Source organism: Peromyscus eremicus, chromosome 7, assembly GCF_949786415.1.
Source record: "Peromyscus eremicus chromosome 7, PerEre_H2_v1, whole genome shotgun sequence".
Classification (NCBI taxonomy): Eukaryota; Metazoa; Chordata; class Mammalia; order Rodentia; family Cricetidae; genus Peromyscus; species Peromyscus eremicus.
In genome coordinates, this window is record NC_081422.1 from 60,133,063 (window position 1) to 60,146,023 (window position 12,961).

The 12,961-nt window shown below is 51.8% G+C and overlaps 1 protein-coding gene across 1 annotated transcript; it reads left to right on the top strand.

Moving 5' to 3' along the window:
* The first annotated feature begins 6,408 nt into the window (after window positions 1-6,408).
* On the top strand, window positions 6,409-12,710 carry Pif1 (PIF1 5'-to-3' DNA helicase). The gene is made up of 12 exons (XM_059266987.1): window positions 6,409-6,987; window positions 7,337-7,469; window positions 7,557-7,682; window positions 7,763-7,916; window positions 8,020-8,134; window positions 8,257-8,363; window positions 9,757-9,896; window positions 10,156-10,262; window positions 11,100-11,187; window positions 11,287-11,432; window positions 12,250-12,441; window positions 12,651-12,710. The coding sequence occupies exons 1-12, from the start codon at window positions 6,442-6,444 to the stop codon at window positions 12,708-12,710; spliced, it is 1,914 nt and encodes a 637-aa protein (XP_059122970.1). The 5' UTR covers window positions 6,409-6,441.
* Window positions 12,711-12,961: the final 251 nt, after the last annotated feature.

Genomic DNA, 12,961 nt, shown 5'->3' on the forward strand with positions numbered 1-12,961 from the left:
TCCCGCCGGCCGCCCGAGGCCCAAGAAACTTCGGGGGGCGGGGCCGGGGCCGGGGAGGGGCTTCCGGGGGCCGGGGGCGGGGCCGGGGTGGGGTGCAGCGGCCCCCAGCCCGCGCCCGCAGCAGCGCAGTGAGGAGCGTGGCCGGGTGGGGGTGCAGGGGCGGGGCCGGGGAGGATCCTGGGAGGGGCTGGTCTTGTGCTCCGGGAATGGACGGAAGAACTCGGGCGGAGCTGAAGTAGCAGGAAGAGGGCGGAGAGAGGTTTCCCCGGACCCAAGCAGGGAGAGGGACTGGGAGGGGGTACAGACTGGGGAGGTGGGGGATACGGAGGGGGAGGGGGCTTCCGGCCCAGAGGCGGAGGCGAGGGACGCAGGCGGGGTGGGGCAGGGCGGAGGCGGGGCGGGGGCGCGGCTAGCAGAGCAAGCCTGGGAGGCGGAGGGTGGTTGATGCCTTTGAGGTTGCCTAACCGAGTGGGGCCGGGTTGTGGGACTGGATCAGCTGCCAGGGCAGTTCAGAAATGAGTGCACCGAGAGGTCCCTCCTCTTTCCTTTTTTTTTTCTTTTGGTTTTTCGAGACGGAGTTTTCTGTGTAATAATCCTGGCTGTCCTAGAACTCACAGAGATCCTACTGCCTCTGCCTCATAAGTGCTGGGATGAAAGACTTGCGCCACCACCGCCTGGCTGGTTTCTCCTCTGTCCTCCCGAAGTCGGAATAGTGGCGATGGTTTCTAGTTTGTGCAATGTTTGGGTGGGGCCCTGGCCATGAGCTTGGGGTTTATGGCCAGAGTCGGAGTCGGGACTCCAGTCCTTTATGGAGGGTCTGTCTTTGGCTCTCTGAAATCCCAGACTCCCATGCTCGCCTCTCCCTCTTTCAACCCTCCTTGGCTCTCAAGTTGTGACTTCATCACCCTTACTCCCTCCAGCCCTGACCTGACCACGTTGCTGGAGACCAGTGAGAAAGCCTATAAATTCTATCATGCACTTTCATTTTATATTGGAGAAACAGAGGCCTGGGGGTGACTGCCACATCCAAACCTCCAGCATCGCGCGCGCGCGCGCGCGCGCGCACACACACACACACACACACACACACACACACATACACACAAACACACAAGAGCTTTCCTGGTCAGGCGTGCCCCATGTTACAGCACGCAGAATTTCGTGCGTGTGGGATGGATCAATGGTGACCTCCTTTGACTCTGGCTGCCTTAGCCTCAGCCACACCAGTTGACCAAGCTTCTCTTCCACTGCCCTCTGCTGGCCTTTGGGCTCCTGGGTCCTTTTGAGCTCTTCATGGAAGAGGGTGGAGCACACTGCCGCTCATTCCTAACCTAAAGGGTGAAGAGGGCTAGTGAGATGGCTCATTGGTTAGGACCCAGGTTTGAGTCTCAGTACCCATATAGTGGCTCACAACTGTCTGTAGCTCCAGTTCTAGGGGGATCTGAGGTTCTGTTCTGGACTCTTCAGATACCAGGCATGTAAGTGATGCAGAGACATACCTGCAGATATAAAATAATAGAATAATTTTTTGAAGGATGAAGAAAACAATGCACCAGGACTCCAGTGTTGTATAACGGCTTCCTCCAAGATTGAAACATTCCTTCCTGCATGAAGTCCTTAAACAGGAAGGTAAACAACTCCAAATAAAATCCCACTTGTACCAGGCTTGTAATCCCAGCACTTGGGAGGCAGAGGCAGGCAGATCTCTGTGAGTTCAATGCCAGCCTGGTCTACAGAGTGAGTTCCAGGATAGCAAAGGCTACACAAAGAAACCCTGTCTCAAAACAAACAAACAAACAAACAATCGTGTTTACTGCTACTTGGAGAATGGGTTATTATAAGAGTGGAAGCTGGGACTCCAGGTGGCTAGGAGACTATTGCTATAATTCAGGGTGGAGGTGATGCCTTCTAACCACAGGATGAGGAATGAGGATGGGAGGAAATTAATAGACTCTAAATACATTTTGGAGCAAGATCAAGTTTCAGTAGTAGGTGAGGAGGGCATCAAAGATAGGGTGTAGGGTTTCAACTGGAGCCCCAAATGTTGGTGCTTCTTAGTGAAGACAGGAGAAAAGCAGGTGTGTTCAGTGGCGCTGGAGAAGACTAAAAGCTCTTTTCTGGAGAAAGTGAGTTTGACATGCCGACTGGCATTCACATCGAGCTCTATCGGAAAGCTGAGTGAAGATGGGCAGGCTCAGGTAAAATATTGATAGTCAGCAAATGATAATTAAGTCATTAAATTGAAAGAGACAGGGACAGAGGTGTGTATATGGGAAAGGGGAGAAGGGGGGCGGAGAGGCAGAGGCGTTGTGGGGGGAAGGGAGAGAGTGAACCCCTAGCATGGTAAGGAAGCAGTAGGAGGTGAAGTCCTACTCTGTTTGGGGATTGTGTTTATGTATGTGGGTGTGAATATTTTGCTTTTGAGACTGGGTCTCACATTATAGCCTAGGCTGGCTTCTACCTCAGCGTCCCCGAAGTGCGATTAGAGGTGTGAGCCACTGTGCCTGGTTTGTGCTCTGGAAGATACAAAAGTCATAAAATCAATACTCTTTCCCCGTTCATGTCTTCTAACCACATTTTCTTTGCAAGCTTCGGATTGCGGAAGAGGGAAGGCAAAAACTTGGAGGGAAAGGATCCTAAGGTCCCGGAGAGGTGGTGCTCTTTTTAGTATCACATGATACCGCCCTTTGCTAAAGTTACAGTTGTTTCTTTAGAGTGGACTGGGACCTTGCCGTGGGAGAGAACGGGTAAGACCTGGAAAGAGTTCTACAAGAGGAAATTTTATAAGGGAGAAACCCCTCCCTTCAAATGTGTGCCTCCAACCCTGGATTGGGCTTTAGAAAAGGACATTCAAAAGCAGCTTTGTGCCTCCCTCGAAAGTGACCTCAGCGGTAGCAGCAAGCACAGCATCGCATATGCGCACTACAACCCAAAGCAGCGAAGAAGGAAGTTGGACCGCAGTTGTAAGAACTCCCCCTGGCTCCGCCCCTCTGTGTCCGTCAATCAAGACCCAAATGACAAAACCCCAGAGCTAGGGCGGGCAGGAGGGCGGAGTCCAAGGAACGTTAATTCTCTAGAGTCGCCAAATTGAGCTCTGGGTTTCTTCTCTTACAAGGACTCGCTGTTGTTGCCCTTACAAAAACTTAGGTGGGAAAAATGTCTAACACGTTCAAATAATACCGAATCGTACCTAGAATATCCCATAAATCCTTGCCCACGTGCTTATTTAAAAGAAATTAAAATATAAGTCAGAAAACGTAGATGCTTGGACTGAAGAGATGGCTCTTACAGAGGACCTGGGTTCCATTCCAAGCAATCACAAGGTGGCTCACAACCATCTGTAACTCCAGTTCCAGGGCCTCCAACGCTCTCTTCTGACCTCGGTACACATTCTTACATTCGGGCAAAACAGACACATAAAATGAATCAATTTAATAGTTAAAACAAAAAAACTCCAAAACTTCACACACACACACACACACACACACACACACACACACACACACACACCAGGCATGGTGACATCATGTAATCCTAGCTCTTAGGAGGCATAGGCAGAATTGCTAGTGCAAGACCAGCTGGAGCTGTACCATAGCATGTCCTAGACCAGTCTGAACTGTATAGCAAGACCCTATCTCAAAAACCCAAAAGAAGCCTGACAGTGGTGGCTCACACCTTCAATTCCATAACTTAGGAGGCAGAGGCAGGTGGAGTTCAAGGTTAGCCTCATCTACAGAGTGAGTTCCAGGACAGCCAGGACTACACAGAGAAACCCTGACTCAAAAAAACAAAACAAACAAACAAACAAAAACACAAAAGAAAACAAATAGTGGGACTAGCGGTGTTTCTCCGTGGTAGAGCACTTGATCAGCATGTGTTTGGCCCTGGATTTTATCACCAGCACAACTAAATAGATATACAAAATAAGCTCTCAGTGGGTGGTGGTGTCACACGCCTTTAATCCCAGCATTAGGAGGCAGAGTCAGGCGAATCTCTGTGAGTTCCACACCAGCCTGGTCTACAAAGTGAGTTCCAGGACAACCAGGGCTGTTATACAGAGAAACTCTGACTCAAAAACAAAACAAAACAAAATTACAGTTGTGTGTGTGTGTGTGTGTGTGAGAGAGAGAGAGGGGTGGGGGAGCAAATGTGGATGACAGAGGACAATTTAAAAGAACTGGTTCTTTCCATCCACCCTATGGGTCCCTGGGATCAAATTCAGGTTGTCAGGCTTGGTGGCAGGTGCCTTTATCTGTGAGATGGTGAAAAAGGTTTTTTTAATATTTATTTATATATATATATATATATATATATATACATACACACACACACACACACACACACACACACACATATATATGTATGTGATTGTTTTGCCTACATGCTTGTATGTGTACCAGGTGTTGGATCCCTTGGAACAGAAGGTTGTGAGCTACTATGTAAATGCTGAGAACAAGTGCTTTTAACTTCTGAGCCATTTCTCCAGTTCTGATGAAAAGGTTTTGAGGGTTAGAGAGATGGCTCAGCAGTAAAGAGCACATGTTGGTTTTGCAGAGGACCTGGGTTCGATTTCCAGAACCCATATGGTTGGCTCACAACCACCAGTTGCAAGGCATTCAACGGGCACACAAGTGGTACACATGCAGGCAAAACGTTCATACACATAATATCATTCTTAAAGAAGAAAAAATTTGAATATAGAATGTAACTATGGTTGTACATTTTGTACCTCATAACTAGCTGGTCGTGGTGGTAGATGCATGGAATCACATTTAGAAAGATTAGAAACTCAGTGTCATGTCCCTGCAAGTAGCAACTTTGATAAGTTTGAGGTCAGCCTTGGATACACGATATCCTGAAGAGGGGAAGGGGAGAACAAAGAGGGGGGTGGCAATTTAGTCTGTAGTGGTTATCATTATCTGTAAAATGAGGTGGCTCGACTCACCCTTCCAGCTAGGTAATTTCAAACTTCAGTGAGGGAAAAATAATAATTATAAGTAAGTTTTCAAAGCTGGATCGTGTCAGGCGCCTGTAGTCACAGCTACTTAGAGGGGCTGAAGGAAGATGAGCCCTGGAAGTCAAGACCAGCCTACACAGTGTAGCAAGACCCCAACCGAAAGAGATTAAATTCTCTGAGCGCAACAAGAGGAGTAAGAATTCCCTGAAGACAAGGACTCGTTCGCTACTCTCTGGACACCTGACACTGGTCTTAAAGTTCTTTACCCACAGGTCTCGACAGGGTAAAAGAGACAAGTGTATAGAATAATTCTTAGGAGGACAGAGAAGAGTGAAAAGAATCAGGGGACGAGGGAAGAAGCCGAGTTGGCTGGCTAGTGAAATGGCCTTCCCAGAAGACAACAATGGTTCTGTGGGTGGAACAGGATGTGCAAGGGACGAGGGAGATTTTCCCTAAGGCCAAGCAATCAGGTGTCGGGGACAGTGTCAATAGAAGGCTTCTCAAATCTTCAGAGCCGCTTTGGGTGACAGTACGCCACGCGCCGCGCAGCCGCAGCGGCTTCCCTACCCACCACGCCCACTCGTGTAACTCCAAAGGCAAGCTCCTCCAGCACAATAAGCCACCCAGAGTTGAAGGCCGAGGGAAGGCCCGCCTGTGGCCACGCCCCTATCCCTGATTGGCTAGAGAATTTAAAGACCAGGCCGGCGATAGGGTGATTTTCTTATTTCCAGTATTTGAATGTTCTTAGTACTGTAGCTTTGCTGCCGGCCGGTTCTGGTCTGATTTTTCCTCCGAAAGCAACAAGTGAGTTGGATCCCTGAGGTGGGAGGCAAAGAACGGGTTTATTTTAGGGATCCTCGACGGAAGAGGTATAGATGAGTGGGTCGGACGGAGAGACAGTGGATTACTGGGCCCGGAGGTTTCATAAATTCTCTAGCTAAACGTGCATCCTTTCCAAAGCACGGGAATCACACTGACCCAGATACCTACTAGTTAGTTGATGAAGAGGATGTGCCTGTCTCAGCCTGTTTCCACCTCCAGCCAGTTTTCTTCCCATCGCCCAATGTGTGATTGCTCTGCTTCCTTCACAGGTCCCTGACGAGTCCCACACTGGCCTGGGTGGGTCTCCTCAAGCAGGCTTTTCTGAGCAGGAATCCCTTTCTGATGTGGCCATTGCAGGACAACTGAGGCTCGCCAGCCCTAAGCGCATTTGACGCCACCTTCCACCGCTCCAAGAACTGCAGCAGAGGACATATCTAGAGTATTTGTTTTCTCCTCGCCCCAGAGTGCTTGTAGTATCTTAGTGGCTCCTTCTGCTACTAGTGACAACTTCCTTGACCCTCTAAGTGTTCTGGACAGTTTTTTGTTTTTTTGTGGTTTTTGGTGTTTTGTTTTGTTAGTCACGGCATCCATACCACCTATAACATCCCGATTTACCATAACTTGTGTGCTCCGGTCTCTGCACGCCTGCAGAGACACTGGAGATGCTTTCTAGCACCCAGGCGGCGACAGGTGAATGTGACGACGCGGAGCTGCGGTGCCGGGTGGCCGTGGAGGAGCTGAGTCCTGGAGGGCAGCCTCGCAAGCGCCAGGCCCTGCGCACTGCCGAGCTGAGCCTAGGTCGAAACGAACGCCGAGAGTTAATGCTGCGACTGCAGGCACCGGGACCTGCGGGGCGCCCACGCTGCTTCCCGCTGCGCGCCGTGCGCCTCTTCACCCGCTTCGCTGCGGCCGGGCGCAGCACGCTGCGGCTCCCAGCGGATGGTGTCCCCCGGGCTGGCTCAGTGCAGCTGCTGCTCTCCGACTGTCCCCCGGAGCGTCTGCGCCGCTTCCTGCGCACACTGCGCCTGAAGCTGGCGGCTGCCCCCGGGCCAGGACCCGCCTCTGCCCGCGCGCAACTGCTGGGCCCGCGGCCTCGAGACTTTGTCACCATCAGTCCAGTGCAACCGGAGGAACTGCGGCGTGCTGTGGCCACCCGGGCTCCAGATTCCTCTCCGGAGAAGCAGCCAACAGAATCAAAGCCTAGTACGGTGAGGACCAGAAAGGGAATCGATGTGCCATTGTTGAGGATGGAAGAGACCCAGGAGGCCTAAGTTTGGGGAAAGGTGGTCAGCAGTATTAAGGGGACCGCTGGTGATCTGAAATGCCCATCGTACGGCATCTGAGATTCAATCAGGTATGGTCACCCATCTAAGATGCCTGGCACCGAACTGGTGAAAAGCCGGAGGTGGAGGCTAGTATTTGTTGGGACGAACTCCAGATGAACCAGATCTGCTCAAAGTTCCAAGTGAAGTCAACAGCAAGGCAAAGGGCTGTCTTGCAGTGCATACTGACCAAGTGGCATAGCAGAAGGTTCTGAGATAGCCCTGTTCCTTCCAGGAAGCTCCAAGGTGGCCGCTGCCTGTGAAGAAGCTGAGCATGCGCTCCAGCAAACCGAAGCTTTCCGAGGAGCAGGCTGCTGTGCTGCGTGCAGTCCTGAAAGGCCAGAGCATTTTCTTCACGGGGAGTGCAGGTAACAGAGGTAGAATGGGGTGGAGGTTGGGGGTAGCCCTAGGGTGGCCTGGAGGAGCATGCAATCCTGACTTTGCCTACTGTCCAGGGACAGGAAAGTCCTATTTGCTGAAGCATATCCTGGGCTCCCTGCCCCCTACTGGCACTGTGGCCACTGCCAGCACGGGGGTAGCAGCCTGCCACATCGGGGGCACTACCCTTCATGCCTTTGCAGGTAAGTGCGAGCCTATGGGAAAGGAGAGAGAGATCAAGAGAGCTGGGGTTTCGGCAAAGACTAAATAGTGTCACTCATAGGCATCGGCTCAGGTCAGGCTCCCCTGGCCCAGTGTGTGGCCCTGGCCCATCGGCCAGGTGTGCGGCAGGGCTGGCTGAACTGCCAACGGTTGGTCATTGATGAGATCTCCATGGTAGAGGCAGACTTGTTTGACAAGCTGGAAGCTGTGGCCAGGTCAGTATGTACAGCAAGGGCAGTCACTGAGGTTTGAATCTGGTGATGTCCCCAAGGAGCCTGCCCACCCAACCTCTCTAAAGCATTCTCTGCTCCTATCCAGAGCTGTCCGGCAACAGAAGAAGCCATTCGGAGGGATCCAGCTCATCATCTGTGGGGACTTCCTACAGTTGCCACCAGTGACCAAAGGCTCCCAGCACCCTCGATTCTGCTTCCAGGTACTGGCCACACCCTGGCCCCTGACCTGTGCTTTTGGGGGAGTTATACCCTGACTCCGATCCTATGCTTCTGGGGGGAGTCTTCTCTGCTCCCTGACTTAACCTCTACCCTGCCCCACCAGGCCAAGAGCTGGAGGAGGTGTGTGCCAGTGACTCTGGAGCTGACTGAGGTATGGAGACAGGCAGATCAGACCTTCATCTCTCTGCTGCAAGCTGTGAGGTTGGGCAGGTGGGTACTGGAAAAGGGCCCATGGGATGAGGATGCAAGGATGGGTCTATATTGTTTGTTTGGGGGCAGCAGGCCTTGTGTAGCCTAGGCTGGTCTAGAAGTCACTATGTGGCCAAGGATGACCTTGAACTAATGATCCTCCTGCCTTCACGCCTTCGGTCCTAGATTTACAGGCTTTGGTAACCACAGCTGGGTCTAGGGAAGTGGGAGAGATATTCGTCCTCGGGAGCAAGTAGTCTGTACAGAAAAACAAGATTTGGACAGGACACTGGACAACTTAGGATAGAATGTAGTCAAGAATGTTATAGCATTGGGCACTGTAGCACACAGCACACAGGATGCAAGGGACTGAGGTAGCATCGTGAGTTTGAGGCCAGCCTGGGCTGTTTAGGGAGACACTACCTCAAAAAAAAAAAAACAAAAAAAAAAAACAAAAAAAAAAAACTAAACCAAACCAAACAACAAACTTACCATCAATACCATACCTCACATAGAAACATAGGCGAGCAGGCTGGGGAGGCGGATCAGTCAGTAAAGAGCCTGCTATACCAGCATGCGGACCAATTTTGGATTCCCCAGTGCCCACGTAAAAAGTTGGGAGTGACGGCACATGCCTGTAAATCCCTGTGCTGGGAAGGTGAAGACAGGAGAATTCCTGAGCTTGCTGGCCTGGTGAGTAAGCTCCAGGTTCAGTGAGAGACCTGTCTCAACAAACAAAGAAATAAAAGTGGCACAGGCTTTTAATCCCAGCATTCTGGAGGCAGACGCAGGCCTCTGTGATTTCGAGGCCAGCCTGGTTTACAGAGAGTTCCAGGACAGACAGACAGACCTACATAGTGAGACCCTGTCTCAGGGGGAAAAAAGGCTAAAAGTAAAACATTTACTTCCAGCCTGTAAAAGTGCAAGCACTCTTCTACACACACACACACACACACACACACACACACACACACACACACGAGAAAAAAAAATACTCAGGCTAGCTATTTCAGCCAAGGCAGTAGGCAAGTGGCTAGAAGATTGTACCCTAAAGGCCAGTCTGATGACAGAATAGATGGTTTTTACAGGGTATCAACACCAGTGTCTTGTTCCAGGCCTGCAAACCTCAGGCCCGAGCTCCCTCATGATTTCCTGCTTCTTCAGGAGCACTGTGGGTTCCGAGGTGGCCAGTTCCTCCTGGGGCAGACACAGGAGTTTTCAGAGTCCAGCATTCTTATTCCCATGTCACTGTCCACATCTGAGGGACAAGCAGACTGGCTGGGGGTTGGGTAGCAACAAATCCTGTCCTGGTGCCCTTTTGGGGTCCCAAGGCTTGGCCTGTGCAGCAGACCATACTGCCCCCACCTTTTCTGGTGTCCAGGGGATCTCTGGTCTGACAGTGCAGCCCCCACAGATGTTCAGATGAAGTGACCCGCCAGCTCAGGGCCACAGCTGCCCATAAGGTGGGAAGAGATGGAATTGTCGCCACAAGACTCTGTACCCACCAGGACGATGTGGCCCTTACCAATGAGAAGCGGCTGAAGGAGCTGCCAGGTAAACAGAAAGCTTGGGCTGGCGAAACCAGCTGGGAGGGGCCGTCAACGCCCCCCCCACACACACACATCCCCAAAAACCTGGGCCCATGTTCTGTGTACATTTACAGACGAAACTCTCACCCAAAAGCTGTGGTGAGCTGATTCCAAGGCCCCAGCTGAGCTGCCCCAGTCCTTTCCCAGGAACCATCTTGATCTAATACATTTTTGCAAGCGGAGTCACGAGTCAATAAGTTTTTCCAATTTTCCTTTTCTTTCAGGTGAGATACACAACTTTGAGGCTATCGACAGTGAGCCTGAGCTAGCCCGGACCCTGGATGCCCAGTGTCCGGCTAGCCGTGTTCTTCAGTTAAAGCTGGGGGCTCAGGTGAGAAAGGAGCGGGGGTGGGGGATCTCTGATTATTAACACTCTACCAAGGCCACTCGATAGTTGATGGACCTACTGTGTCCACTTTCCCCCACTGTCCTGCCTTCAGCTTTCCCCTTCTCTCTTCAACATCAAGAGCCCTGTCAAGCCATGCCACCTGGGGCAAGTCAGTTTCCCTTTCTGAAGCTCAGCTCCCAGGTGGCATGGCTCCCCTGTGGTGGTCTATAGTAGTATGCCTTATAGAGGGCAGGTTCTGACTCCTCCTTTATGGGATGGGCAAGAACGGTAGACTTTCCTCATTGTCCACGGGGCACACAGGGGGGATGCAAGCATGGCTGAAAGAGAGGAGGCAGGAGCTGGTGTTATTCCTCAAGGTTTGTGGTCTTCTCAGCAGACGTAATCCCCCCTCCTCTTTTTTTTTAAAACAGGATAACCATGTAGTCCCAGCTGGCCTGGGACTTGTTATGTTGACCAGGGTGGCCTTGAACTCATAGAGATCCACCTGTCTCTGCTTCCTGAGTGCTGGAACAAAGGCGTGCGCCACCACACCCAGCTAGATCTAACTCTTCTCAAAGTCCTGGGATGCAGGCTACCCTCCTTGCTTTACCACCTTCTTGCCAGGCAAATTTGATGACTAGTAAGCCCCTCTGACACAAGATAAGGCCAAGATATTTCCAGGAAAACAGCTTGTCCGAGAGGTCACAGTCAGCTGGAGTCATGCTCAGAATTGGGACTCAACTCCATGATAGCCTTCATTCTCTCTCTGAACCCTAAGTGCCAGAGAGGAATCAGGCACAAGGAGGGTCCCCCTCCATCCCTGCACTTCCTCCTCTGCAGGTCATGCTGGTGAAGAACTTGTCAGTGTCTCGGGGGCTGGTGAATGGAGCCCGGGGAGTGGTCATTGGGTTTGAGTCAGAAGGGAGAGGTAAGTGATGATGGAGGGAGTCGTACTGCTTGGGTTTATTTCACAGCAGGACAAGTCATAGGGTGGCTAAAAGGTGGGACCTCTCCATGCCTTCCTCAGGGCTTCCCCAGGTACGGTTCCTGTGTGGGGTCACCGAGGTCATCCGCACGGACCGCTGGACGATACAGGTCACTGGGGGCCAGTTCCTCAGCCGGCAGCAGCTTCCCTTACAGCTGGCCTGGGCAATGTCCATCCACAAAAGCCAGGTGACTACCCAGTGCAGGGGTGGGCAAAACAGGGCAGAGAGTGGGCAGGATATGCTGGGACATTCTGGAATGTGTCTTAAAGGCTTTAGGGGGAACTGAATAGCCCTTGGATGGAATGTTCCAGATCAGAACAAAATAAACCTACCGATCTTCCTTTTCCCCTCTTTCCATGGGGTCTCATGTAGCCCAGGCTAGCCTCAAACTCATTATGTAGCTATAGAGGACCTTGAACTTCTGATCTTCCTACCTCAGTCTCCTGAAAGCTGGTTTTACAAGTATGCACCCCGACATCTAGTTTACGTGGGTGCTGGGGATTGAACCCAGGCCTTCATGCCTACTAGGCAAGCATGATATACCAGCTGAGCCACACCCCTAGCCCTAAGCTTTTCTAGTGCACTTCCTAGTCTACTTTCTTCTCCCCGTTTCTAGGCGTTCCTCTACCATTTCCTGACCATGACCGGAATAGGTTAATCCCTATAACAACCATATGAAGTGCAGAGACAACCAGTAATAGTTGTCTAGGCAGAAAACCAAGATTCTAAAAAAAAAAACTACAGCTAGTGGAGGGACGGAGTTTAGCTCCGTACAGATTTAGCTCTGTACCTGTTTAAACCATTGCTAGAGCTCTTTCTCTTACCGGTCCCTCAACTCTTACCCTGGATTCCTGTCCCCTGCTTCCCCACGCCCATCATATTCAGACCCAACTAATACTCAGCTCTCCCTTGTTTGAGATTCCGGATAGGCTGATTAAAAGTCACTCGAATGCAAGAGACTTCAGGCTAAGTTGGCTTTGACTCTCCCTCCCTCCCTCACCCAGGGCATGTCTCTGGACTGTGTGGAGATCTCTCTGGGCCGCGTGTTTGCCAGTGGTCAAGCCTATGTGGCCCTCTCCAGGGCCCGCAGCCTACAGGGCCTCCGCGTGCTGGACTTTGACCCCACGGTGGTTCGCTGTGACTCCCGAGTGCTGCACTTCTATGCCACCCTGCGGCAGGGCAGGGGCCTCCGTCTGGTAAGGAGTCACCTAAAGGTGGGCTTTCTGGGTGTGGGCAGGCTTAGAAGGACAAAGGGAAGGCCTGGTAGGTAGACCCCTAAGACGGCAAATCCTTCTACTGACTCCTTTGGGATGGAGACGGAAGGAAAGAGGTCCTGGCCCTCAGGCTGTGGCCCTGGGAACGGCATGGGCACAAACCTATGACTGGCTTTCTGGTTCTGACCTAGGAGTCCCAGGATGACGAGGCAGCAGACTCTGATCTGGAGAACATGGACCCAAACCTCTGACCCGGCTGAAAGAAGACAGTGGACTACCCAACTTGCGGCTTCTTCATGGGCCAAGGCCCTAGGGAATACCTGGGGGATGGGGGGGGGGGGCTCTGTTTCTTCCCTCATTCAGCCTTCTGGTGGGGGGGAAGGACATAGTTCCCTATTTACCAGCTTTGTCTCAGCATCACCCCTTTCCCTGGGGAAACTACTCCCAGGGTCAGACGTTGGAAATGGTGATTGTTACAGAGGACAAAGCTCTCTGTAAGGCT

Excerpts from the sequence above, each read along its gene's own strand:
- Pif1 (XM_059266987.1), top strand. The coding sequence starts at position 6,442 with ATGCTTTCTAGCACCCAGGCGGCGACAGGTGAATGTGACGACGCGGAG. Across the intron at positions 7,917-8,019 it reads AAGCTGGAAGCTGTGGCCAG|AGCTGTCCGGCAACAGAAGA; the intron begins GTCAGTATGTAC and ends GCTCCTATCCAG. Across the intron at positions 12,442-12,650 it reads AGGGCAGGGGCCTCCGTCTG|GAGTCCCAGGATGACGAGGC; the intron begins GTAAGGAGTCAC and ends GTTCTGACCTAG.